The sequence below is a fragment of the Pristiophorus japonicus genome, chromosome 1 (assembly GCF_044704955.1).
Source record: "Pristiophorus japonicus isolate sPriJap1 chromosome 1, sPriJap1.hap1, whole genome shotgun sequence".
NCBI lineage: Eukaryota > Metazoa > Chordata > Chondrichthyes > Pristiophoridae > Pristiophorus > Pristiophorus japonicus.
Genome location: NC_091977.1, coordinates 229,578,129 through 229,605,826, shown reverse-complemented (window position 1 = coordinate 229,605,826; position 27,698 = coordinate 229,578,129). Strand labels below are relative to the sequence as shown.

Below are 27,698 nucleotides of genomic sequence, written 5' to 3'. Positions count from 1 at the left end.
CCCAGTTTAGTGTCATCTGCAAACTTGGAGATATTACATTCAATTCCTTCATCTAAATCATTGATGTATATTGTAAATAGCTGGGGACCCAACACTGAACCCTGCGGCACCCCACTGGTCACTGTCTGCCATTCTGAAAAGGACCCATTTATCTCAACTCTCTGCTTCCTGTCTGCCAACCAGTTCTCTATCCACGTCAATTACCCCCAATACCATGTGCTTTAATTTTGCACACTAATCTCTTGTGTGGGACCTTGTCAAAAGTCTTTTGAAAGTCCAGATGCACCACATCCACTGGTTCTCCCTTGTCCACTCTACTAGTTACATCCTCAAAAAATTCTAGAAGATTTGTCAAGCATGATTTCCCTTTCATAAATCCATGCTGACTTGGACCGATCCTGTCACTGCTTTCCAAATGCGCTGCTATTTAATCTTTAGTAATTGATTCCAACATTTTCCCCACCACCGTCAGGCTAACCGGTCTATAAATCCATGTTTTTTCTCTCCCTCCTTTTTAAAAAAGTGATGTTACATTAGCTACCCTCCAGTCCATAGGAACTGATCCAGAGTCAATAGAATGTTGGAAAATGATCACCAATGCATCCACTATTTCTAGGGCCACCTCCTCAAGTACTCTTGGAGGCCCTGGGGATTTATCGGCCCTCAATCCCATCAATTTCCCTAACACAATTTCCTGACTAATAAGGATTTCCTTCAAGTTCTTCCTTTTCGCTAGACCCTCGAACCCCTAGTATTTCCGGAAGGTTATTTGTGACTTCCTTAGTGAAGACAGATCCAAAGTATTTGTTCAATTGGTCCGCCATTTCTTTGTTTCCCATTATAAATTCACCTGATTCTGACTGCAAGGGACCTACGTTGGTCTTCACTAATCTTTTTCTCTTTACATAGCTATAGAATCTTTTGCAGTCAGTTTTTATGTTCCCTGCAAGCTTCCTCTCATACTCTATTTTCCCCCTCCTAATTAGACCCTTTGTCCTCCTCTGCTGAATTCTAAATTTCTCTCAGTCCTCAGGTTTGCTGCTTTTTCTGGCCAATTTATATGCCTCTTCCTTGGATTTAACACTATCCCTAATTTCCCTCGTTAGCCACAGTTGAGCTACCTTCCCTGCTTTATTTTTACTCCAGATAGGGATGTACAATTGTTGAAGTTCATCCATGTAATCTATAAATGTCTGCCATTGCCTATCCACTGTCAACCCTTTAAGTATCATTTGCCACTCTATCCTAGCCAATTCACGTCTCATACCATCGAAGTTACCTTTCCTTAAGTTCAGGACCCTAGTCTCTGAATTAATAGTGTCACTCTCAATCTTAATAAAGAATTCTACCATATTATGGTCACTCTTCCCCAGGGGACCTCGCACAACAAGATTGCTAATTAGTCCTCTCTCATTACACAACATTCAGTCTAGGGTGGCCAGCTCTCTAGTTGGTTCCTCGACATATTGGTCTAGAAAGCCATCCCTAATACACTCCAGGAAATCCTCCTCCACTGCATTGCTATCAGCTTGGTTAGCCCAATCTATATGTAGATTAAAGTCGCCCATGATAACTGCTGTACCTTTATTGCACGCATCCCTAATTTCTTGTTTGATGCCATCCCCAACCTCACTACTACTGTTTGGTGGTCTGTACACAACTCCCACTAGCGTTTTCTGCCCTTTGGCATTCCGCAGCTCTACCCATACAGATTCCACATCATCCAAGCTAATGTCTTTTCTTACTATTGCGTTAATTTCCTCTTCAACCAGCAATGCTACTCCATCTCCTTTTCCTTTTTGTCTATCCTTCCTAAATGTTGAATACCCCTGGATGTTGAGTTCCCAGCCTTGGTCACCCTGGAGCCATGTCTCCGTAATCCCAATTATATCATAATCGTTAATAGCTGCCTGCGCAGTTAATTCATCCACCTTATTACGAATACTCCTCGCATTGAGGCACAGAGCTTTCAGGCTTGTCTTTTTAACACTCTTTGTCCCTTTAGAATGTTGCTGTAATGTGGCCCTTTTTGATTTTTGCCTTGGGTTCCTCTGCCCTCCACTTTTACTATTCTTCTTTCTATCTTTTGCTTCTGACTCTCCACCTCTCTACCTCGCTCTCCTCCCTTAAGGAGCGTCTTAAGGGAGGAGAGCGAGGTGGAGAGCTTTAGAGAGGAAATTCCAGAACTTAGAGCCTAGGTAACTGAAGGATCGGCTGTCAAAATGGAGCGATGAAAATCTACGGTTGACTCAATATACACAAGTAGGCTTTTAGCACCATCCTCTCTTTCCATATCTGTAGGTTTATAATTCTTTAAACTAGATATAAAAGGTAACTAACAATAAGTTACTCATTACATCAATGTTTCAATGATGATGAAACAATAATTCAGCAGCCAATTCATAGAATCAGAGAATGGTTACAGCACAGAAGGTGGTCATTCAGCCCATCGAACTCGAACCAGCTCTCTGCAAGAGCACTAGTCCCAATCTCCCATCCTTTCCCTGTAGTCCTGCAAATATTTTTCTTTCAGGTGCTTATCCAACTCCCTTTTGAAAATGATCGAGTCTGCCTCCACCACCCTTTCAGGCAGTGCATTCCAGATCCTAACCACTCGCTGCGTGAAAAAAGTTTTTCCTCGTGTTGCCTTTGGTTCTTCTGGCAATCACCCTAAATCTGTATTCTCTGGTTCTCGACTCTTCTGCCAATGGGAACAGTTTCTATCTGCTCTGTTCAGACCCCTTATGATTTTGAATACCTCTATCAAATCTCCTCTCAACCTTCTCTACTCTAAGGAGAACAACCCCAGCTTCTCCACTCTATCCATGTAACTGAATCCTCTTATCCCTGGAATCATTCTTGTAAATCTGTAAATTAATATGCTTTACTGGCCATTACTATTTGAATGCATTTGGTACCAAGAACTGTTGGACAAAACAAACTCATTTTTAAAAAAAAAGTACATTTAGGCATCTCCCCAACAGTGTTGTAACCTTGGAATTAACAGTGATAACTGCACAACAAGATGATGATGAAACCTACTTTGATTGGTCAGACAAAAAAAGCATTACTGGAATTAAGCTTGTTATGTAGACACAAATTAGGAAAAAGGGCATATTGAAATGTCTTTATCACAAACTGAATTGAAGATAAAAGCTTGGCGGGAGGCAGGGGCAGAAAACGAAAACTTTTAAAATTGTTTGCAAAGATAATACATAGAATTTACAGCACAGAAACAGGCTATTCGGCCCAACCAGTCCATGCCAGCGTTAATGCTCTACTCAAGCTCCTCCCACCCAACTCGATCTGCATAACCCTCAATTTTCTTCTCGCTCGTATGTTTATCTAGCTACCCCTTAAATGCATCTATACTATTCACCTCAACGACTCCCTGTGGTAGCAAGTTCCACATTCTCACCACTCTCTGGGTGAAGAAGTTTCTTCTGAATTCCCTATTTGAATTTTTGGTGACTATCTTATATTGATGGCCTCTAGTTTTGCTCTTCCCCCACAAGTGGAAACACTCCGTGTCTACTCTATCAAAATCTTTCATAATTTTAAAGACCTCAATTAGGTCACCCCTCAGCCTTCTTTTTTTCCCCCAAGAAAAGAGACCCAGCCTGTTCATCCTTTCCTGATATGTATACCCTCGCATTTCTGGTACCATCCTTGTAAATCTTCTCTGCACACTCGCCAGTGCCTCTATATCTTGATATGGCAACCAGAACTGTACGCAGTAGTAAGTATAGTAGTAGTCCAAGTGTGGTCCAACCAGAGACCCAAGCCTGTTCATCCTTTCGAAAGAGGCTGATATAATGAAATTGTTCTGCTGGTGGGTGAGTGTCTTGCCTGCTGGAAGCCCACATCAGGGAATGGAGGTCCATTCTCCCCGTGAGAAATTTCAGCCCAGTAAAAATCAATCATTGGAGAAGGGCAGGGAGCAATCCTGAAATTTCTCGCTATGCGCTCCTGGAGGATAAGGCTCCCTACCAGAAGTGCACATTCCTAAGAATTGGTCACAGGCAAATGATACAACATTGACCAAGTTCAACTTAAGTACTGAATTAGAAATACACAAACCCCACAGGTATCTTAGAATCTGCCCACTGGCGAGCTCCAAGGCTACAGTCTTTGTCTTCTGGTTGTGACACAGGCTGATCACATGACCATCCACAGTTACAGGAGACCTGGAACAATTAAGAATGGCAAAATTGTAAAAAAAAAAAGAAATATAACATAAAGCAACAAACTGTTATGGCCCTCAGGGGATAGGACTAGAATTTAAGGACAGCATTTGATACAGCAACACAAAAGGCAAAATACTGCAGATGCTAGAAATCTGAAATATAAACAGAAAATGCTGGAAATACTCAGATCAGGCAGCATTCCCCCACAGATGCTGTCTGACCTCTGAAATATTTCCAGCGTTTTCTGTTTGTATTGGATGCAGCAATTTGAATATTAAGACTCTGTTTAGACAGATAAAACATGAAGTTCTGAAGAGTAATGTTGTACATATGGAGAGGCATTTGTTGAGTAAAAGAATCAATGACACGTTCTAATTATATGGATTAAGCTTAAGGGAGCACAGATTTAAATTGGTGCACAGCATGGTAAAGTAAGTGGGCTTACTATGCAAGGGCGTGGGTAGATCAGGAGTAAAACAATGGAGACTAAAAAAAAATGGCATGTATTTCAATACTCCAATATACACTGAATTTTATTAAAAAACCCACAATAATCACTGCAATCATTAGAAAGAAAGACTTGCATTTATACAGTGCCTTTCATGACCTCAGGATGTCCCAAAGTGGTTTACAGCCAATGAAGCAATTTTGAAGTGTAGTCACTGTTTTAATGTAAGAAACGCAGCAACCAATTTGTACACAGCAAGCTCCCACAAACAGCAATGTGATAATGATCAGATATTCTGTTTTTGTGGTGTTGATTGAGGGACACTGGTGAGAATGGTCCTGCTCTTCTTTGAAATAGTGCCATGGGATCTTTTACATCCATCTGACAGAGCAGACATCTTATCCGAAAGACGGCACCTCCAACAGTGCAGCACTCCTTCAGTACTGCACTGGAGTGTCAGCCTAGATTTTGTGCTCAAGTCTCTGGAGTGGGACTTGATCCCACAACTTTCTGACTCAAAAGCCGAGAGCGCTACCCCTGAGTCACGGCTTAAAACAAAATCACCCCATCCTAACTATCCTAAGATTAAAGCCTTTGTAAATATTATAAACTTAGCATTTCCATGAACTGCTCCTGGCATGCTGCAAACGCATGAACTCTGCACTTAGAGAATTCCTGGATAATTACAATTGATAATTTGAGTTCTGTCACTCTCTAAAACCAATGGTCCTTCCAAGAAGGGTCAGATTTCTTACCTGATCCGGATCGCTCCCTCCTGAGTTTCCTCCGATAAGATTACCAGCTGACAGACAACAGTCTGTGACGTCCTCGGACCTTGACTCAGACCCAGAAATGTATTTTCTTTTACCCAGGTTATCATACGCAACTGCAATGGCTTTGAGAATTCACCCTTTCCTTCTTCAAAATTAATTCTGTCATTTTCACAAAAACCATTTGAACAATAATTAATATTTTATGTCAAATAATTCATCCAAAATTAATACTTTGAGCACCAATGATTTAAAAATTGATATTTGTGACGAAATGGTTTGGAAAACTGCAGTGATGTTAATATTTCAAAATTTATCTTCTATTTCAATTGCTTGTTTGGTTATTATGCATATCCTGTTACATGCATAATGCATAGTATACAATTTTCAGTGTATGTGCTCCAGTGTGACAACATGCTGAGCAAATCTTGCAGTGTGGCTTGGCTTGTGAACTAGCTCTGGAATGTGTTGGCAGTGTTAGATTGCGCTTCTGCACTTGCCTGCAATGGTCATTATTTGGTGGGCTCTGGTTTATAAGTTACTATATTCGGGTGTAGTGGACTGTGTCTTGCCTGAATTATGTAGGTGTTGTTGCTGATGTGCTGGCCAATAGCTGGCAGACAGTTGGTATTTTGTGCAATAAGTAGAGATTCAAGTTATTTAGTCATAGTGCCACCATTTAGACATCACATAGAAACATAGAAAATAGGTGCAGGAGTAGGCCATTCGGCCCTTCGAGCCTGCACCACCATTCAATAAGATCATGGCTGATCATTCACCTCAGTACCCCTTTTCTGCTTTCTCTCCATACCCCTTGATCCCTTTAGTCGTAAGGGCCATATCTAACTCCCTCTTGAATATATTTAACGAACTGGCATCAACAACTTTCTGCGGTAGAGAATTCCACAGGTTAACAACTCTGAGTGAAGACGTTTCTCCTCATCTCGGTCCTAAATGGCTTACCCCTTATCCTTAGACCCCTGGTTCTGGACTTCCCCAACATCGGGAACATTCTTCCTGCATCTAACCTGTCCAGTCCCATCAGAATTTTATATGTTTCTATGAGATCCCCTCTCATTCTTCTAAACCCCAGTGAATACAGGCCCAGTCGATCCAGTCTCTTCTCATCTGTCAGTCCTGCCATTCCGGGAATCAGTCTGGTGAACCTTCGCTGCATTCCCTCAATAGCAAGAACATCCTTCCTCAGATTAGGAGACCAAAACTGAACACAATATTCCAGGTGAGGCCTCACCAAGGCCCTGTACAACTGCAGTAAGACCCCCCTGCTCCTATACTCAAATCCCCTAGCTATGAAGGTCAACATGCCATTTGCCTTCTTCACCGCCTGCTGTACCTGCATGCTAACTTTCAATGATGTACCATGATGCCCAGGTCTCGTTGCACCTCCCCTTTTCCTAATTGGCCGCCATTCAGATAATATTCTGCCTTTATGTTTTTGCCATCAAAGTGGATAAGCTCACATTTATCCACATTATACTACATCTGCCATGCATTTGCCCACTCACCTAACCTGTCCAAGTCACTCTGCAGCCTCTTAGCATCCTCCTCACAGCTCACATCGCCACCCAGCTGAGTGTCATCTGCAAACTTGGGAGATATTACACTCAATTCCTTCATCTAAATCATTGATGTATATTGTAAATAGCTGGGGTCCCAGCACTGAGCCCTGCGGCACCCCACGAGTCACTGCCTGCCATTCTGAAAAGGACCCGTTTATCTCGACTCTCTGTTTCCTGTCTGACAACTAGTTCTCTATCCATGTCAATACATTACCCCCAATACCATGTGCTTTAATTTTGCACAACAATCTCTTGTGTGGGACCTCGTCAAAAGCTTTTTGAAAGTCCAAATACACTATATCCACTGGTTCTCCCTTGTCCACTCTACTAATTACATCCTCAAAAAATTCTAGAAGATTTGTCAAGCATGATTTCCCTTTCATAAATCCATGCTGACTTGGACCAATCCTGTTACTGCTTTCCAAATGCGCCACAAGTTAGAATCATAGGATAACACAGCACAAGAGGAGGCCATTTGGCCCATTGTGCCTGTACCAGCAAGCTGAGGAACATAAGAACAGGAGTAGACGGTTTAGCTCCTCCAGCCTGTTCCGCCATTCAATTAGATCATGGCTGATCTGTTTTTTAACTCCATCTACCCACCTCGGTTCTGAAACCCTTAATTCCCTTTCCTACCAAAAAGCTTGCAATCTCAGTTTTGACATTTTCAATTGACCCTCAACAGCTTTTGCGGGAGAGTTGCAGATGTCCACTACACTTTGTGTGAAGAAGTGCTTCCTGACATCGCCCCTGAACGGCCTAGCTCTAATTTTAAAGTTATGCTCCCCCTTGTTCGGGAGAAATAGTTTCTCTAATTTACCCTGTCAAATCCTTTATTAAATACCTTGATTAGATCACCGCTTAATCTTCTATACTCGAGGGAATTAGTGCAGAAGATAGAGGTACGTGGAGTCAGAGGAAATGTATTAGCATGGATAGAGAATTGGCTGGCGAACAGAAAGCAGAGAGTCGGGATAAATGGGTCCTTTTCGGGTTGGAAATCGGTGGTTAGTGGTGTGCCACAGGGATCGGTGCTGGGACCACAACTGTTTACAATATACATAGATGACCTGGAAGAGGGGACAGAGTGTAGTGTAACAAAATTTGCAGATGACACAAAGATTAGTGGGAAAGCGGGTTGTGTAGAGGACAGAAAGAGGCTGCAAAGAGATTTGGATAGGTTCAGCGAATGGGCTAAGGTTTGGCAGATGGAATACAAAATGTCGGAAAGTGTGAGGTCATCCACCTTGGGAAAAAAAACAGTAAAAGGGAATATTATTTGAATGGGGAGAAATTACAACATGCTGAGGTGCAGAGGGACCTGAGGGTCTTTGTGCATGAATCCCAAAAAGTTAGTTTACAGGTAATCAGGAAGGCGAATGGAATGTTGGCCTTCATTGCGAGAGGGATGGAGTACAAAAGCAGGGAGGTCCTGCTGCAACTGTATAAGGTATTGGTGAGGCCGCACCTGGAGTACTGCGTGCAGTTTTGGTCACCTTACTTAAGGAAGGATATACTAGCTTTGGAGGGGGTACAGAGACGATTCACTAGGCTGATTCCGGAGATGAGGGGGTTACCTTATGATGATAGATTGAGTAGACTGGGTCTTTACTCGTTGGAGTTCAGAAGGATGAGGGGTGATCTTATAGGAACATTTAAAATAATGAAAGGGATAGACAAGAATGAGGCAGAGAGGTTGTTTCCACTGGTCGGGGAGACTAGAACTAGGGGGCACAGCCTCAAAATACAGGGGAGACAATTTAAAACCGAGTTGAGAAGGAATTTCTTCTCCCAGAGGGTTGTGAATCTGTGGAACTCTTTGCCCAAGGAAGCAGTTGAGGCTAGCTCATTGAACGCATTCAAGTCACAGATAGATAGGTTTTTAACCAATAAGGGAATTAAGGGTTACGGGGAGTGGGCGGGTAAGTGGAGCTGAGTCCACGGCCAGATCAGCCATGATCTTGTTGAATGGCGGAGCAGGCTCGAGGGGCTAGATGGCCTACTCCTGTTCCTAATTCTTATGTTCTTATGAATACAAGCCTAGTCTTAATTTAATGCTTTCAATCCCAGTATCATTCTGGCAGGAATAGTTTCTGGAAAAGTGCAGTTTAGTGGGACCTTTCCTATCTTATGGATAGCAAGAAGAAACAACTTGCGTTTATTAGTGCCTTTAATGTAGTAAAACATGCCAAGGCGCTTCACAGCAGTGTTATCGTACAAAGTTTGACACCGAGCCACATAAGGAGGCTTTGTCAAAGAGCTGCGTTTCAAGGAACGTCTTAAAGAAGCAGAGGAGTAGAAAGGCGGAGAGGTTTAGGGAGGGAATTCCAGAGCTTAAGGCGTCGGCAGCTGACAGCATGGCCGCCAATGGCAGTGCAATTAAAATCGGGTATGAGCATTATCATTAGACATCTAAAAAACAAACTGGGGTGGTATAAAATTAATGACCCACACAGACCAGATAGTCCACATCCAGTAAAGGAAAGCTATCTCTGAGCCATCCTCCCACACATACTCGTGCTCATTTTCACAGCAGCATGTGTGAAGTCTGGGAACAAGCCACCTGCCCATTTGGAAAGAAAGACTTGCGTTTGTATAGCGCCGTTCACGACCAGTGGATGTCCCAACGTGCTTTACAGGCAATGAAGTACTTTTTGGAACAGTAATTTGATAATGATCAGGTTTTAGTGAAGAGGTTGACGGATAAATATTGGCCAGGACACCGTGGATAGCACCCCTGCTCGTCAAAATAGCGCCATGGGATCTTTTATGTCCACTTTTAAGAGCAGATGGGGTCTCGGTTTAATTTCTCATCTGAAAGATGGCACACCCTCAGCACTGCATTGGAATGATGACCTAGATTTATGTTCAAGTCTCTCGAGTGGGACTTGAACTCACAGCCTTCTGACTCAGAGGCGAGAGTGCTATTCACTGAGCCATAGCCGGCACATTTGGCCATGTGTATGGCATGAGGAAATCATGAAAGATTAGGTAAGAAAAATACCGAAGTAAACCAACCTGTACGCTTTCACCAATTTGGGAGTTGTAATGCGCATCTTCGATCCTCTTCCACCAACAGCATCAATTTTAACTGTGGAGTCCTGATTCACACCATCACCTGCCCAAAAATAGTGAAAATATAAAGCTAGTTGAAATTTCTTTTTAACTAATTCTAAAAAAAAAGTTTTTTCTGTTAATCAAGAAGAATGTGCACTTAATATAGTGTCTTTCACAATTTCAGGATTTCCCAAATCGCTTGTAATGTAGGAAACACAGCAGCCCATTTGTCCACAAACAGCAATGAGATAAACGACTAGATAATCTGTTTTAGTGAAGTTGATTGAGCGGTAAATATCACGAGGAGAGCTCCGCTGCCCTTCGTTGAATAGTGCCATGGGATCTTTTAAGTCCATTTGAGAGGGCAGACTTAGTTTCAAATCTCATTTAAATGACGGCACCTCTAACAGTGCAGCACTCCCTCAGTATGACACTGAAATGTCAGGTTAGTGTATCTGCTCAGGTTTCTGGAATGAGACTTGAACTCGTAACGTTTTGAGTCCGATGAGAATGCTACTGATTGAGCCATGGCGAACATACATCAAATATGGTCATTTTTGGTTAAATTATGGAGAGAGATAGTTGTATGTTCTGTGGAAATTGTTGGTTAATGAGCAACTGTAGCCAATAAAACAAAACCATTAAACCATAATACAGGACTTATGGATCGACAGATATAGAAGTACTGGAGAAAGTGCAAAAACGATTTAGAAGGATGATATCAGAACTGAGAGCTTATAGCCACCAAGAAAGACTGATCAGGCTGGGGCTCTTATCCCTAGAAAAGTGAAGGCTGAGGGGCGATCCAATGGGGCCTTTAAAATTAACGATGTGTCTGATAGGCTAGATGTAGAGATGTTTCCACCTGTGGGGGAGACCAGGACTAGGGCCCATAAATATAAGATAGTCACTAATAAATTCAATACGGAATTCAGGAGAAACTTTTTTAGTCAGAGTGGTGAGAAGCTGGAATGGTTGAGGCAAATAGCATATTTTAAGGGAGGCTGCATAAATACGTATGGGAGAAAAGAATAGAAATTTATGTTGATAGGGTGAGAAGAGTGAGAGGAGGCTTGTGTGGTGCATAAACCAGTTTCTGTACTGTACATTCTAATCTGAATTTTTGCTCAATTTAGTTGAGGGGGTGGGTGGGGTGTTGCAAGGCAAAATCTTGGACAGCCTTTCTTCAGAAGATTCAATAGATTGCGCTATGGTCCCTGATGGGGTGGACTGCACTTAATCTGAGGAAGCAACAAGTTTGATAGGATGAATGGCCTTTTATGCATTATCAGTTTATGTATCACCAGAAAATCGTGACATTCTTTTCGCTTGTTTAAAAATTCTTGTAATAAGGCAGTTGGCCACTAACCATGCACACTCACCAGCCTGGTAGACTGAAATCCGGTTGTCTGTCGTCAGGACTGCAAAATCATTGCTCCTTTGTGGATCTGAAGAGAACATAATCTGATTCACAGCACAGGGCAGCTGCAACTGATATGCACACATTGGAGGAGGCACCACTACTTGGCGAAAAGGTGTCACTAGTACTTTATCTGTCAGTGTCAAGAAAAAGAAAATAAATATGAATGTTGGAAACACTCAGCAGCTCAAGCAGCATCTGTGGAGAGAGAAACAGAGTTAAAGTTTCAGGTCGATGACCTTTCTTGAGAAGATGACAGGTCACCAACCTGAAACGATAACTCTGTTTCTCACTCATATAACAAGTGCAAGTACTTTCAAGTCTTAATCTGAAACCCGTCAAGAAACTCAACTTGTCAAGAAAAATATATCTTGCTTCATCAGGTCTTGTGTTACTAACTGATCCTAGATTTAATCCACAGCCATAAATTGTTTCTAAAAGGTTTGTTATGAAACCTATAAATCACTGCATAGTATAGCCAATTTATAAAGAAAAGGACTTCCATTTATACACCGCCATTCATGACCCCAGGACATCACAAAGCACTTTACATCCAACAAAGTACTTTTGAAGTTTAGTCACTGTTGTAAAGAAATGTGGCAGCCAATTTGCGCACAGCAAGGTCCCACAAACAGCAATGAGAAGTAGACAGCAGATAGCATCTCAGCAGATGATTATGGATTCCCTGCTCTTTAAAATTCCACAATCCAGTTTTCTCTTCTCCTTTCCTGAAGATGCCGATTCATGCTAGGGCATTGTTCCACCCTTAGCACCCCGTGAGTCCTTATCCAAATGACCGCTCCTCATGCACGAGCAAATACAGTGAACATCAATGGGATATTTAGCTGTGATAACATCACAGTGAAGTGGAACAGACTGTATTGTGACAGTGTGAAGGGGATAAAGAGACGTTTTCAGTTCAAGTGGCTCGACAATTTAAAACTGTAGAGTTAGAATAGACATTTAAAAACATCATTGCGAGCAGTCACTGGCACTGATGCAACCAAGCAACAAGTCTCAGGCTCAAACAGAATTTTTACCTCCATTAATCACAGCTACATTAGCAAAGTCACTGCTGTCTTCTCCTGTACTTCGATCGGTGGTCCAATGCCAGTTATAGGACAGGTAACGCCACCCACTGCAGAGGATATGCAGTCGATATGGGCTCTCAGGATCCCACATTAGGGATACGATCCGTCCCGCCCGATCACAACCAAAATGTAGACTCTGCTTCAGGTACCAATGGTAGTTCCCTACTGTCCACAACTGAACTGCAAGATGACAAAAATATAAACAGCAAGCATTGCTTAATTGCTGTGACCAAGGATATAATTGCAATAATCTTCAATCAGAAAGTGTAGCATTCTTTTTACTTAAAACAATGATATTCGACCTATGTGGTTGCTTGCTACCCAATAAGGGCCAGCATTTTCAACGCGGGCAGCTGAAGAGAGCGGTGACGTTATAAGGCAATGTAACAAAGCAGGTTCACTATCGCCTATCGCATCTTTTGTTGCACCTGACTTAAGGAGACAGGGCTGAATAGGTTACAGATTTGAGAGAGCAAGATGTGTTCTCCCACCGTTTCTTTTCCCCCCCTCCCCCCACCCTCCTTCGGCCCACTGGATCACACCAATCGATCCAACACAAGGTGTTCAAAATTATGAGGGGTTTTGATGGAATAAATAAGGAGAAACTGGCAGGAGGGTTGGCAACCAGAGGACACAGATTTAAGACAATTGCAAAAGAGCCAGAGGGGAGATGAGGGGAGATTTTTTTTTTTTACGCAGCGAGTTGTGATGGTCTGGAATGTACTTCCTGAAAGGGTGGTGGAAGCAGATTTAATAATAACTTTCAAAAAGGAATTGTATACTTTAAAAAAGGAGAACATTTTCAGGGTTTTGGGTAAAGAGCAGGGGAGTAGGACTAATTGGATAGCTCTTTTCAAGAATCAACACAGGCACGATGGGCCGAATGGCCTCCTCCTCTGCTGTATGATTCTAAGCCACACACCACATTTATTTTAACGTCAGAACTTTGCAGTCGAAGTAATTTTGAGACAGCCAATTTTTTGACATATCACAAAGAGCAAAAGTATATGTCAAAATCAAGTTGAATATTCGGTTTGGATGCAGATGAGGAACAAAACAAAATGAACTCCAGATAGTCTGGAAGATAACTTATTACCGTATGTATTTTGTTGGACATCCTTGGCCTCGTCATCTGCTGATCTCAAATCCTCCAGCCAAACTGCCAGCACAGTAGAATCACTGTTCCAGAACAGCTCCTTTACCTAATTAGCAATAAAAACCAAGCCAGTCAGTACCATACAGAATACTGCAGGTAAAGTATTTTCAACAAAACATAGAAAATCTACAGCTAAGAAATACAACTACACTTTCAATCCACCTGCTTTAATCTGATCAAGTACGTCTTCCAGTCCAGTCAGAAACTGAGGGCAGGTTAAATAAAGGGAGTCAACCACTGACGTAACAACCTGCTGCACAAAGCAATTAAAAAAATGCCACTGAAGAAATCCAAAGTTTTTTTTTGCTTAACTTGGGTAAATTTTACATAGAATTTACAGCACAGAAAGAGGCCCACTGTGCTCCATACGAGCCTCATCATGCTCTATTTACTTCATCTCACCCCATCAGCATAGCCCTCTATTCCTTTCTCCTTCATGTACTTATTTAGCTTTTCCTTAAATGCATCTATACTATTCGCCTCAACCATTCCATGTGGCAGCGAGTTCCACATTCTTTGGGTAAAGAAGTTTCTCCTGAATTCCTTACTGGATTTATTAGCAGCTCTCTTATATTTATGGCCTCTAGTTTTGGATAACCCCACAAGTGGAAACATTTTCCCTACATCTATCCTATCGAACCCCTTCATAATTTTAGAGAGGTCACCTGTCAGTCTTCTCTTTTCTAGAGACAAGAGCCCCACAGTCTGTTCACTCTTTCCTGATAGTTGTACTCTCTCACTTTTGGTATCATCAGTGTAATTTTTTTGCACTTTCTCCAGTGCTTCTATATCCTTTTTATATTATGGAGACCAGAAATGTGCACAGCGACATTCCCGCAAAGCTGCACTGCCGCACAGCAATCTGGAAGTGCCACACAGCCCACTCACTGGTGCATGGAAGAAACCGTGCATGCGCAAAATTCTGAATGGGCCCGCAGCCAGTTAATGGGATCGCACATGAAAAAAAGTTAGAGGGAACATTGGGGCACAGTAGTCGAAGTGTGGTCTAACCAAGGTTCTATGTAAGTTTACCATAACTTCTCTGCTTTTGAATTCTAGTCCTCTAGACATGAACCCCAGTGCTTTGTTTGTACTTTTTCTGGATTAGTTAACCCGCGTGACTACTTTTAATCATTTGTGTATCTATACATCTAGATCCCTTTGCACCTCTACTCCATTTAGACTCATAATTCCCATTGAGTAAATGGCCTCTTTATTGCTCCCATCAAATTACACCATCTCACACTTATCTATGTTGAAATTAATTTGGCATTTACACGCCCATTCTACAAGTCTGTTAACGTCATCTTGTAAGTTGTTGCAGTCCTCCTCAGTATTAACTATATGCGTACATGGGCTAGAAATTCGGTTCTCAGCGATAATTGTATTTTTTCGCCCAAATTATTGTTATGGCAACGCTATCGCTATGAGGCAGTAAATTTGAGCTTCAATTTGTGCAGTGGTAAAAAAACGGCGTTGCACGAGGATTCGTGGCGCAAACCGCAAATTTTCTGCAACTTTACTCAGAGGCCGATACCGCTGAGAGTTGGGCCGAGGGAGGGGGAAAACACCAAAAAAAAATTGCAAAAAACTAAAAAATCACAAAGCATTCACAAGACACTTAACTAACGAATCACCGCAAAAGAATTAAAAAATAAAAATTTTAACTTACCTTTTTTGCAGGTCTTCATATTTACTGCTGATCCAAGGCAGCTTTTTCCTTGGCACTTTTTTTCGTCCTAAATACGGGTGCCCTCAGAGCCAAATTTTTGGCGCAAGTGATTATTTCGAGTCTTGTACGGTGGCGCTCCTCTCTCTAGCAGTATTTAAAAACCGCCGGTGCAAGACTTCTCCGAATTTCCCGGTTCACTGTTTTTTGCCAAAAACGGCACAATAGCGCCAAAAAACCGGTCACTAGGTTGGCGAATTTTTAGCCCTTAGTTTGTTAATGCTTTTCCATATAATCTATTCTACATCAATATAGTTGTCTCATTGTGTTTTATTAAGAGTTCTATTGAACATAAACGTGAATTAGCAAAACACTTCAACGTATAATCTGATCTGATGTGATGTACAAATCTCAATCAGCCTGTGTGGGACCTCGCAATATGTGCACGGTTGCGCACCTTAGGGGAAACATTGGTCTGGAACCAACTCTCACAAAAAACAGCAGATGCTAGCTCAATTAATCATTTTTAAAATCTGATAGATACATTTTTGCTAGCAAGGATATTGAGGGATATGGAGCCAATAAATCGAATAAGGCATTCAGGATGAACTTATTTACGCAGAAAATGGTTAAAATGTGTAACTCGCTACCACATGGAGCAGATGCATTTAAGGGGAAGCTAGATAAACACAAAGGGCGAAAGGAATAAAAGGATACACTGACAGGGTGAAATGAAGTAGGGTGGGAGGAGGCTCTTGTGGAGCATAAACACGGCACAGACCTGTTGGGCCAAATTGCCTGTTTCTGTGTTGTATATTCTATGTGATATCTTATTACAGGATCTGTCCAATGTAAACCAAAATGTTGTAACACATAGAATATGTAAACCCAGTAACAAGGGACAATGAGGCTGCGATTCTTTGGCAGCCAAAAAAGAGAGAAGGAAAAAGGGGCTGGACAACTCTCATCTGAACAATTTCACAAACAAAACTCAAGAAAACATCATCATCATAGGCGGTCCCTCAAAACGAGGATGACTTGCTTCCACACCAAAAAAAAAAGATGAGTTCACAGGTGTTTTGAAAGAAGAACCCAAACTACATCCTCAAGGGTGGAAGATGCCTGTGCGTGGAATTTTTTAACGTGTGGTGGCCGTTGCACACCAGCCACCACACGGGTTTAACAGAGCTAGGTCTTGGTCCAGTGGTAAGGATTACCCAAGACATCTGGAGACCAGCTCTGCAACACGGACCCAGTGCGCACACATATCGCAGTGTGGGCTGGTCCGTACTGCCCCTGGGACCCTGGCCCCGAACTCATGCCTCCACTGGATCCCGATCACATCCCTCCACAATCTCTCGCAGCTTCTTCGCCCCGATCTCATCGCTCCTGCTGCACCTGCCCAAGCACCAATCACCGACCTGGACCTTGCTGACGTCAAGCTTCGCTGCCACTGCCCTCCTGCACCAGCTCGTGCTGCTCCCTGGAGTTGCATGCCTCCACACTGCTCCATGGCCGACGCTCGCCACCCCTTCTATGGCCCCGACCTGCTGCTGATGGTCTCAGCGGCAGGTCGGGGCCATAAAAGGAATGGCGAGCGGCGGCCATGGAACAGTGTGGAGACCCCGACCTGCGAGAGACCATCAGTGGCAGGTCGGGGCTATAAAAGGAGCGGCGGCCATGGAGCAGCGTGGAGGCCCCGACCTGCGAGATACCATCAAGAAAACAGCAATACATATAAAGAACACCAGTGAACGACTAAACAGATATGGCCAATTTTCTAACGAACCAATTTCTTAAATGAAAAGCAGCAATAGAAAATGTTCCATAATTAAAGCCAAAGCAAGGTAAATGGGTATTTTCATTTGCAAGAAGCTGATTTCTCAAAAATCTTTTAAAATTCTTCAAATTACAAATATTGGATCAGACGAATCCACAATTCAAAGTCTATTCAACAAATTAACCAGGCACCAAGGACATTGCATTTTGAATATTTGAATGTTACAAATCTAATACCACATTGTTTCAAATGTTCTACAAGATAATGTATTAAAAGGCTTCAGAACACAGATATGGCTCAGTGGACTATTCAACAGCATGGTGCACTACCGAGACATGTTCATTCTTCATCTGTGCTTGGTTGGTTGCAGAGAGTGACACCACTGTTCCTGTCCAGAATGGAGATGATTAGGTAATTCGCTAGTCAATCACACCTGGACACGGCGTGGCTGTAAGCGAGTGGGATTGATTTTATACACAATTTATATGCAACTATCTTCTACTCACTAATTTTCGCTGGAGAAATCACCCTGCTTTTATCGGGAGACTCTGTAGGCTGTTTGCTGTGGTGCACTGTTAAAATAGACTGAGTTTGCTGAGTAAGTAGGGTTTGTTTACTGGGAGTCCTGTCGTAAGCCTAATTCATTGGCTGACACAGTGATGTCAATAGACACTCTGCTTATTTTGCCGAACTCAGTAGGGTGTTGGGGGAAATACAGTAGGTCTTAATGTCTCTGGGCGAGGGAAGGAAACACTGGTTTGGGGTCCTTACTCTGATAGGTGGTTGGGTTACCCTCCCTGGGTGTGGGTTTCGGATGAGGAAAGGCCCACAGTCAAATCTGAAGAATGACCATCTGGGCAAAGTACCCATGGAAAGGAGAAAATTGGAAAGGGGGAAAAAACCTTCAGTACTTGCCTTAACTTGGTCTTTGTCAAAAGGAAGTGAAAACTCTCCATGTAGTAAACCATTCTGTTCGAAGAACACAACACTGTGTTTGTTAAGCTTTTGCTGTGTGGATGCAATCAGGCTCCCTGATGGTCTAGAAGTGGGATATTGTGGCAAAAAGCATATGCAGATTACAATGGATTCTCACACAACTTACATTCCATTCTGACTTAATATTATGACCATGGAAAATTTAGGCTGCTGCTCATGGGTAAATAACTTTTTTTATTGTCATCAAAAGTAGCCTGCGTGCACCAAATAAAGCACCCTTTCAATCTAACCACAGTATGGTAGCAATGTGCAGCTCTGAGTATGGAATTTGTGTAACTCTGATCACCAGCTCGGATATCTGTAAGGAATGGATGTTGATTGTACTATACAGGTACTCGACATGTCAGACTTGTATCGAGTTCAGAACATGGAGGTCACTGTTCACTAGTATATACAAGACTTCAACTTTTTTCACCCAGAGGGTGGTGGGGTCTGGAACTCACTGCCTGAGAGGGTGGTAGAGTCAGAAAGCCTCCACATTTAAAAAGTACTTGGATATACACTTGAAGTATTGTAACCTACAAGGCTACCCACCAAGAGCTGGAAAGTGGGATTAGGCTAGATAACTCTTTTTCAGCCGGCACAGACACGATGGGTCAAATGGCATCCTTCTGTGCCGTAAATTATTATTCTACTAATGTCAGTCAAATAATGCACCAATATTTGAGACTTGAACCAACAATCTTCTGACTTAGAGGCAATAGTTCTACCACTGAGCCACAGCTGACACCCATTAGTGAGAAATCTTAAAAAAAATTTTGTTATTCAATTGCAGCAAACATATTTAATTTCAAAACTCAGAAGGTTTAAAAGTAAGGATTTGAGAAATTCATTGTGGTGCAGTGCACTGGAAATCTAAGACATTGTAGCCAAAAGATAGGTTGCAAGGCTATTCACATAACTAACTTCACACAAGGCAAGCTGCTGATCTCAGTAAAAAGACTTGTATTTATAGAGCACTTTTCGTGGCCTCAGGATGTCTCAAGGTGTTTTATAGACAATTAAGTACTATTTTGAGGTGTGGTCACTGCTGTAATGCAGGAAAAGCTGCAGCTAATTTGTGCACAGCGGTCTCCCACAAACAACAATGTGATGACGACCAGATAATCTGTTTTTAGTGATGTTGGCTGAGGGATAAATATTGGCCAGGACATGGAGGAGAACTCCCCTGCTTTTGTTCGAAATAGTGTTACGAGATCTTTTATGTCCACTTGAGAGGCCTTGGTTTAATGTCTCATCTTAAAGACGGCATCTCCGACAGTGCGGCCCTCCCTCAGTACTGCATTGGAAGTGTCAGCCTAGATTATGTGCTCAAATAATTGGAGTGGGACTTGAACCCACAATCTTCTGACTTGGAGGCGAGAGTGCTACCCACTGAGCCACAGCTGACACTGCAGTATCAGGGGAGGCTGTGTACTTACCCAGCTTGGAGGGACGGTGACGAAGAGAAGAAAAGGAAGGCAAGCCAAGCCACCTCCATCTTTTGTTTGCCCTTACATTGCCAGGGAACCGGGAGAAAGTTGAACAACACTTTCAGTAGCACTACGATTCAAAGACACACAAAAGATGACAGAGGTAAAAATATAACAACTTGGCCTGACAAACTTAATGAGCTGGAATTTGCTGGAAAGAAGCATCTCACGGTGTGCCCGGTTAGACTTTTTCCTGCAGCCTTCAGCTTTAAAAATGTTTGCGCTGTAACGTGCTGGAAGTGAGAGGATAACGGGGCATCAGTGAACAACAGGACCAACAGTTTATCTTCTTAACTAATGAGATGTAAGGACTGAGAAATAAACAGAGGATTGAGAGAGAAGGAAATGGGGTGAATTAAAGTCAAATCAGGTACAGAAAGAAAAATAGAAAGAGAATGAAAGATTGGATTGAGAGAGAGAAAAGCAAGAATAATTTAGTTTTGAAAATTTGGCATCTTTAAAATCTCTAACAATAATTTACTCCCTGAAGGAATGAGACTCTACTGTTTAAAATGTTCAGAGGTTGATTGGCAGTCATTGACAGTTATCACGTTAAGATTACTTGCACGATAAATTACTAGACTTAACTTTCTGTGGTGAGTTTAATGGGCAATTAATGTGCAAAGTTCTTAACAATCGCAGGGAGGTTTAGGGTGAATTAATGTGCAAATCCAGCAAGTTCTTAAAAATAATGGAGAGGCTAAGGGCGAGATGCCATTTGTACAAAGCGATCAACAGAGTGGCGTATATCGACCAGCAACTCACACCTATCTCTTCATCCCTTGAACCCACTGGGCGATTTTCACATTAATAACGGCGTGCGCTATTAACACACTGTTATATCAGCAAGTTCCAGCCCATTGTGTTAGTCAAGTGACAGTAAGTATACCCACACAAAGCAATACCTATAAACTTCCAGAGGGACATCAGGGTGCAAATTATTTAAATTACTCACTTCCAGCACAGGGCTTGTTCAAGTCCACTAACAGTCTCACTGGTCGACTGAAGTACACATTCTCTACTCCATATTCTCAGCTTTCTGGATCCTATGTGAAAAAATTTAATTTGAACTGAACTCATATGTATAAATTATGAAAATACAAGACTTCTCCAGTATATAATTTTTTGATGAAAAATTAGGAGATGAAAAACATTAAAGACAAAATAATTTTGTTATCAGTATCCAGAAGGGTACATAAATAAAAACCTATTAATGAGGAGTGCAGCGCTACGTTAAATTCATTCTCCCTTCTTTCCCACCAAGAAAAGCAAAATGTGCCTAAATATTGCACTTTTGTGAGTGCTTGCCAAAGTTCACAACCTAACTGAACAAAATTACTTAAGGACAAGGATACCGACTCGGAGATTGCGCCACAATACTAAATTCTGAAATTTGTCTCCAGGGGCATTGTGAGTAGTGAATTCGACCCACAGCACACAGATTCCCAAATTATCAGCTCCCTCTAGAAACAGCTATCAAGTGTAAAATGTTTTTTGTTTGACCAGCCAGATGTCTCATACAGAAAACCAACATTCTGTTTGGGAGTTGCCAATTCAAATTACTGACAGTGGGCTTTCTATTTGCCCAATATGAAGTGCACATTCTTTCCTTGTAGGAACACATCCTATTTAACTAATTCCAACAAGTTTTGATGCAAGTTAGCAGAGCTAATACTTAGGGATTCTCAAGTGTGCACAGGGGTACTGCTGCAGTTTAACCAGCTTACACTATGCCAGATAAATCATTGAATGGTTTCTCATTACTTCTCAGCTAGGACCACTCTACCCATTCCTACTTTGGATTGGAAAGTTATCTGGAGCTGCATGGAAAGGAATTCCAGCCCTAGAGACAGGTCTATCACTCCGGTTTCCAATAGTGAGTCAGGCTGGCGAGTCAATCGTCAACAGTTGCCGGGAGCTGCCGACCTTCCTGTCTCAGGCATTGGATTACCCAGTCTGCTATGTTGAATTGACTTTGTTCTGAATTTCCATCATCGGGTATCTAATCTTGGATCTAATCCAACCCCATGTAAGTAGGATAGACACTGGTTTGTCTTCGGACAACCGATGAGGGTTTGAGCCCACGTTCGGTGAACAACAGATATTAGAATTTACTCATATGTGACAGTTACTGCAAAATGTGTGCGCATTGTCATAGCATGGACACACATCATATCCCACTGAATGATGGGTCCAATAGTTAAAGATGCAAAGCAACAACAACAATGTGCCTCTAAATCATGGCAGGCACCAATCCCTGGGATGTACAAGGCCACGATCCCATGCCTGGCCTTCAGGTAGCACGATCCAACAGCTGTCATCATCAGCTATAGGATACCTTCAGCATTGGTGGAAGGGCCTACATGGGTAGCTTGTGTTGTACCAGCCATTTTGATGTTCTAGACATCAAGTGCATGCCATGTACTAGGCTTATTCATCACCAACTGATTAATCCATTCCCTCACATGAGGGACTGTGACAGAGACACACTCGCTATAGGACGACTTTCCCTCCAGGGAACCGAGAGGTTGGTGTAGATCAGAGCCAACCCTTTCTGCAACCATTCCCCCCTTTTTTTTTTTTATATACACACACCCATCTCACAGCTTGATCCTGAATCTCTCAGATGGGCTGGAAGAAACCCATCTATTGCACAAAACAAGTAACTGGAAGAAACCAATATAAGTGCACAGGCATGAGGTGTTATAATATAGATAGAATTGTTGGTAGCTCAGAAAGAGTACAAATGATATATTTCCTTTTAAGAGCATGTTTAAATGTAAAAGTTGAAGTCAGGTACATACCAGTCACTGGACAAATGGCACTAATTGCAAACAATTGCCCATCCCCTCGCCAGGTCACACGTGACTTCTGATCATCCCAAGGAAGTGCTGGTTCAATTTCCTATCAAACAGAATAAGAAATTGCATTATCAAATTCTGATATATTTGGGAAGGTAGTATGTACTATTTCGAAACACCATGAAGGATAAACTGGTCTAGAATTCCCCTAAATAGTTCAGTGAGTAGCTGAACCAACAGAACAATAAAGATCCCAGGGTTGATTCCTGGTCTGTGCTAAGTTGAGCTCAGGGCGAAGGCACCTCAGTGCCTCTGGGATAAGGAGGGAGATGAAAAGGAAAAACAGAATAGGCAAGTTCCTACTTCGGAACATTGGAAAAGCAGGTGTGGACCAGAGGCGAGAACAGAATCAAACCCAGCCGTGAAAACTCTGCAATGGAGTGATCCGCCAACAATTACTATATATGCTCACGGATGTTTAATGGCCATTTGGGCAAAGTACTGGAGGGATCCCGTGGAGCTCCTGTGCCATCAAGGAATCAATGGAGAGATGGGGAGGGGAGAAAATTGGTAAGTAACTAAGAGGAGAAAGGAAAAAAACTTGATCCATCTTTTCTTTAAATATAAAATTTCCTTCCCCAACACCAACCTTCTTCCAGCCAGGAAGATACAATACACCAAATGAATTGCACTACACTATGATAAATAAGATTCTTATTTCTTTCTCCTCTCCCCCTTCCTTGGTGAGTGTTATTCTTCATATTAGTTATAGAGCAGCTTTATATGTTGTTTGCTTATCAAAGAAAAATAATCATTTGTTAAATGCCTGTACCTTTTCGTTGTATTACGTGCTATTGTTTTCAAGACGAATGTGCCTTGAATTTGATGTTTGTGCTTGAATTTGTTGAAATTTGTTGTGAGGATGAGAGACACTAAGATTACAGTTATTGTAGATTCCTTGTGGTCCTGAGGATGTGGTGGTGGAGGGCCTTCTCCTTCAACTATTACAATCCCTGTGGTGATGGTGCTAGGCAGGGAATTCCAGGACGTTGACCCAGCAACTATGAAGGAACTGTGATTAATGTCCAAGTCGGGATGGTGTGCGACTTGAGGTGAACTTGATGGACGATGCCAATAAATCCATACAATTTTTCCCTTATTATTAAACTTTGCAGGCTTGCTAGGCCACATCAGAGGCAAATAAGAATCAACTACGGCATGTGGGACTGCAGTCAGGTGTAGGCCAGACTGGGTAGGATCCCTTCCCTGAAAGATATTGGTGAACCAGAAGTTCATGGTTATTTGTCTGGTGCGAGCTCCCAAATGACAGATTTACTGAATTCAATTTCACAATTTGACAAGGTGAGATTTGAACTCAATCTCTGGGTGGCTGTACCCGTTTTAGATGTGTTTGTTTTATAAATTGTTTTATGTGGTACCCAGATTCCTCGATAAGCACCTGAATGGCCCATGAAGAGAAAGAATTCAGATACCCTCATCTACGATTCCTTCATATGACTCAAGTAAGCAAATTCTAACAATAGACACCTTTAAGCACTGGGGTTTCGACAAGAAGTTTATGACTCCTTGCACTACCACAACAACTTAAATGAGTCCTTTATCTCTGCACCTTAAGAGCTCAATGGAGATATTACAAAGTATTTACAGCACAGAAACAGGCCATTTGGCCCAACAGGTCCATGGCGGTGTTTATTCTCCCCACCAGCTTCCTCCCACCCTTCTTCATCTAACCCCATCAACATATCCTTCTACAGGTACATTTGAATAATCTGCTTAAATGTCTGCTGGATCCAACAGGAAATGAGCTTGGGCAGGTTCAATTTAATTCTTATGCTCACAGCAAAAAATCGTCGCTAATTTGGTAATTTCACTCAAGACTGGAGCAGGATGGCTGTTCTGATGAAAGATCATCGATCTGAAATCTTGGGCCTGAATATGCGGTCGGAGGCTTCCTGCGAGTGGATGCCACCGAATCGCAATCAAACTACGAACCTACCGGATGGTCCTGGATCGACGGAGACCCTCGGTCCTGGGCCTCTATGCGTACGCTTGCGTAAAGGCCCACATATCCCAGCGGTGCATCCAGTTTGCAGGCGTCCCATGGATCACGTGGGCCGGCCCAATCAATCAGAAAGGGGATTCCCATTATGCTTATGGAGATTCTAATTACGTACAGAATCCCCATAAGTTTAATAGGACTCGCCCAAAAAATACATTTTAACACTGAAATTTTAACATATCATTACATGTTTAAAATTCATTAAAATACAATTTAATTAAACATTTAAAACAAAAATTTAAATTTTTGAAAATAAAAAACATTTTTCAAGGGGACAAAAATAACAAACTTATCTTACAGGTTTTTGAATGTTAAAATTATTTTAAGTGTATTTTAATATTTATTTAAACCCATACACTGGTTAAAGGCAGCCTTATGCCTGCTTTTAACAGGTATGAGAGTTTCATGGACAGTAGCAGGGCAGTGGCTGGACAAATAGCCCAACTTTCTGTCAGTGAATATCCATTTCTTGGGAATGCAGATGATCTGCCAAGAGGATTCTTGACAGATTGCAAGTTCCGGGCTTTTGCGTATATGCATCACATGCGAAAACCTGGAACCTGTGCGACGCGATGCGTACGCGGTCATAGGCCCTGGAAAATCTGTTAACTCTGTTTTTCTCTCTTTCCACAGATGCTGCCTGACCTGATTTCCAGCATTTTTTGTTTGTGTTCCAGATTTCCAGGATCTGGCGTATTTTGCTTTTGTGCAATATGTGTTGTGGAAATTGGAAAAATATCACACTGGGTGTTAAAAGGGGGAACTTTCCTAAGGTTGCAACTAAAACACATTGGCATAGCAGACTAAATTATATTTCAGGGTTCTACTGAGAGTGGATATGTGCCATGGGACTGGAGAGTGCTTTATGTAACACCCGTTTTCAAAAATAAGAGTGACGGAGCTAACCCAGGTAGTTATGGGCCAGTTAGTTGAACTTCTATGGTGGGGGAAATGTTAGAATCTTACATTAAAAAAATGAAATGACTAATTATCTGGATGAAGAGAAAAGGAGTACAAGCAGTCAACAGGGATTTCAGCGAGGACAATAGTCTGCAACAAAGCTGGTAGAATTTTTGGGGGAGTTGATTGATGAGGAAAATTCAGTAGATGTGGCGTACGTACATGGACTCTCAAAGTCTCATACAAGTTACCACACAGGAAACGACTGGAGAAGAGTAAGGGGTATGGAATTTGGGGACATGTAATAAACTGGAGTAAAAATTTATTACAAGGGAGGAGAGAGAGCGGGCGTTATGGACAGTTTCTCAGTGTGGCTGAAGATGGGCATCAGTGTCCCACAGGTTTCGGTTCTGGCAGGTAAAAATAGAATGAGAGACTGCAGGTCGAGTCACCTGCCGAGCTGGCCTCATTACTCCACTGCACTACCAACAGAATCTTTTTTTGGGGGCCTGCTTGATAATGTTCAATCACATTTCCTCCCACAGGCCTTATGACCTCCTTGAGCAATTGTGCCAAACTGTAGGTCAAAATAAGTGGAGAACTCTCAAAATCATTTCACATGGGACTTCACACGTCACAAAGAAAAATGTTAAGCTTCGCTGGGTTCAAACACAGGTCTTAGAAATGGAAGGATTCTCTTGCATAGAATTTACAACACAGAAACAGGCCATTCAGTCCAACTGGTCTGCGACGGTGTTAAGCCCCCGCCCACCCTGCTTCATCTAACCCGACCTGCATATTCTTCTATTCCTTTCTACCTCATGTACTTATCTAGCTTCCCCTTATATGCATCTTTGCTAGTCACCTCAACTACCACATGTGGTGGCAAGTTCCACATTCTAACCACTCTCTGGATAAACAAGTTTCTCCTGAAATCCCTATTGGATTTATTAGTGCCTATCTTATATTTATGACCCCTAGTTTTGGTCTCGCCCACAAGTGGAAACATCTTCTCTACATCTACCCTATCAAACCCTTTCAGAATTTCTTTATAATTTTAACCATGATCTTTAAACAATAACTGTAGAATACTCTCTCTCCAATTCCTCCAACAATCTTTGCAGCTATTAGCAAAACTCGACTAACACTGAACTCACTGTCCATACTTTCATCAAGTGTCTAAATCTGGAGGGAGCCACCTCCAGGCAATCACTTGGCTGAATTCAAAGCAACATCCTAGGAGCAAAGATGGCTTTACACCTTAATCACCAAAATCCTGTGCAAATCCATTGCACGACCCAGTCCTGACATTTGTTTCTCTTAGCCGTGAGGTTGCATTTCATAAGGAAATGAGTGTGTATGGTCAAGACAGTAAACCACTAACTACATAAAAGAAATAGTTAACAGCAATCAACTATCAACTTCATTGAACAAAGGAGAGTAAAGCAAGGAAAGAGGAAGGAAAGGAAGGAAGGAAAGACTTGTATTTTTATCGCGCCTTTCACGACCTCAGGACGCCGCAAAGTGCTTTACAGCCAATGAAGTACTTTTGAATTGTAGTCACTGTTGGAATGTAGGAAACGTAGCAGCCAATTTGCACACAGCAAGCTCCAAAAACAGCAATTTGTTAATGACCAGATAATCTGTTTGTGATGTTGGTTGAGGGATAAATATTGACCAGGACACCGGGGATAACGCCCGTTCTTCTTCAAAATAGTGCCTTGGGATCTTTTACATCCACCATAGAAAGCAGACAAGGCCTCAGTTTAATGTCTCATCTGAAAGACGGCACCTCTGACAGTGCAGCAATCCCTCAGTAATGTACTGGAGTGTCAGCCGAGATTTTTGTGCTCAAGTCTCTGGATTGGGACTTGAACCCACAACCTTGTGACTCAGAAGCGAGAGTGCTACCCACTGAGCCACGGCTGAATCATAGGAGGGACAAACAATTCGATCTTTGATGTTAAGCATTCAACACAATACTCACCACTGGCTTATGATGAGCTGCTGCTTTACCTTCTGTTCCATGGAACTGGGTCTCCTTCTTACCCCAACCAACAGTGATGAATTTTCCTGAAGGAAGACACCAATTTAATGCACATAATATATAAAACTGCTTGTTCAAACAAGCCACTTAAAAAAAAAATGAAGATATTTATCTTCTCCTTCTGTTACTTTCATTTGGTATATTTGTGCCAGGCACCACCATCTTTCAGAAGGGAAGGTAGAGTGAGCAGTCGAGCCTTTGCTAATATCATCAAGAGCCATGTGGAGGTGCAGCCCAGTAATCA

General features: G+C 42.2%; 1 protein-coding gene across 5 annotated transcripts in view; it reads right to left on the bottom strand.

Annotated features, from left to right (window-relative positions):
* Window positions 1-27,698, bottom strand: part of elp1 (elongator acetyltransferase complex subunit 1) — a 106,494-nt gene that overhangs the window by 46,208 nt on the left and 32,588 nt on the right. For 4 of the 5 annotated variants that reach the window (XM_070887616.1, XM_070887624.1, XM_070887643.1 and 1 more), the window contains 10 exons: window positions 27,395-27,480; window positions 22,431-22,530; window positions 20,582-20,672; window positions 18,074-18,197; window positions 13,650-13,755; window positions 12,503-12,733; window positions 11,425-11,595; window positions 10,004-10,103; window positions 5,391-5,567; window positions 4,081-4,187 (listed from right to left, as the gene is read on the bottom strand). In XM_070887616.1, coding sequence (XP_070743717.1) covers window positions 4,081-4,187; window positions 5,391-5,567; window positions 10,004-10,103; window positions 11,425-11,595; window positions 12,503-12,733; window positions 13,650-13,755; window positions 18,074-18,197; window positions 20,582-20,672; window positions 22,431-22,530; window positions 27,395-27,480 — 1,293 coding nt within the window. Of the gene's footprint in view, window positions 1-4,080; window positions 4,188-5,390; window positions 5,568-10,003; window positions 10,104-11,424; window positions 11,596-12,502; window positions 12,734-13,649; window positions 13,756-18,073; window positions 18,198-19,575; window positions 19,697-20,581; window positions 20,673-22,430; window positions 22,531-27,394; window positions 27,481-27,698 lie in introns of those variants that run through there. The other variant, XM_070887652.1, reaches the window with a different exon arrangement.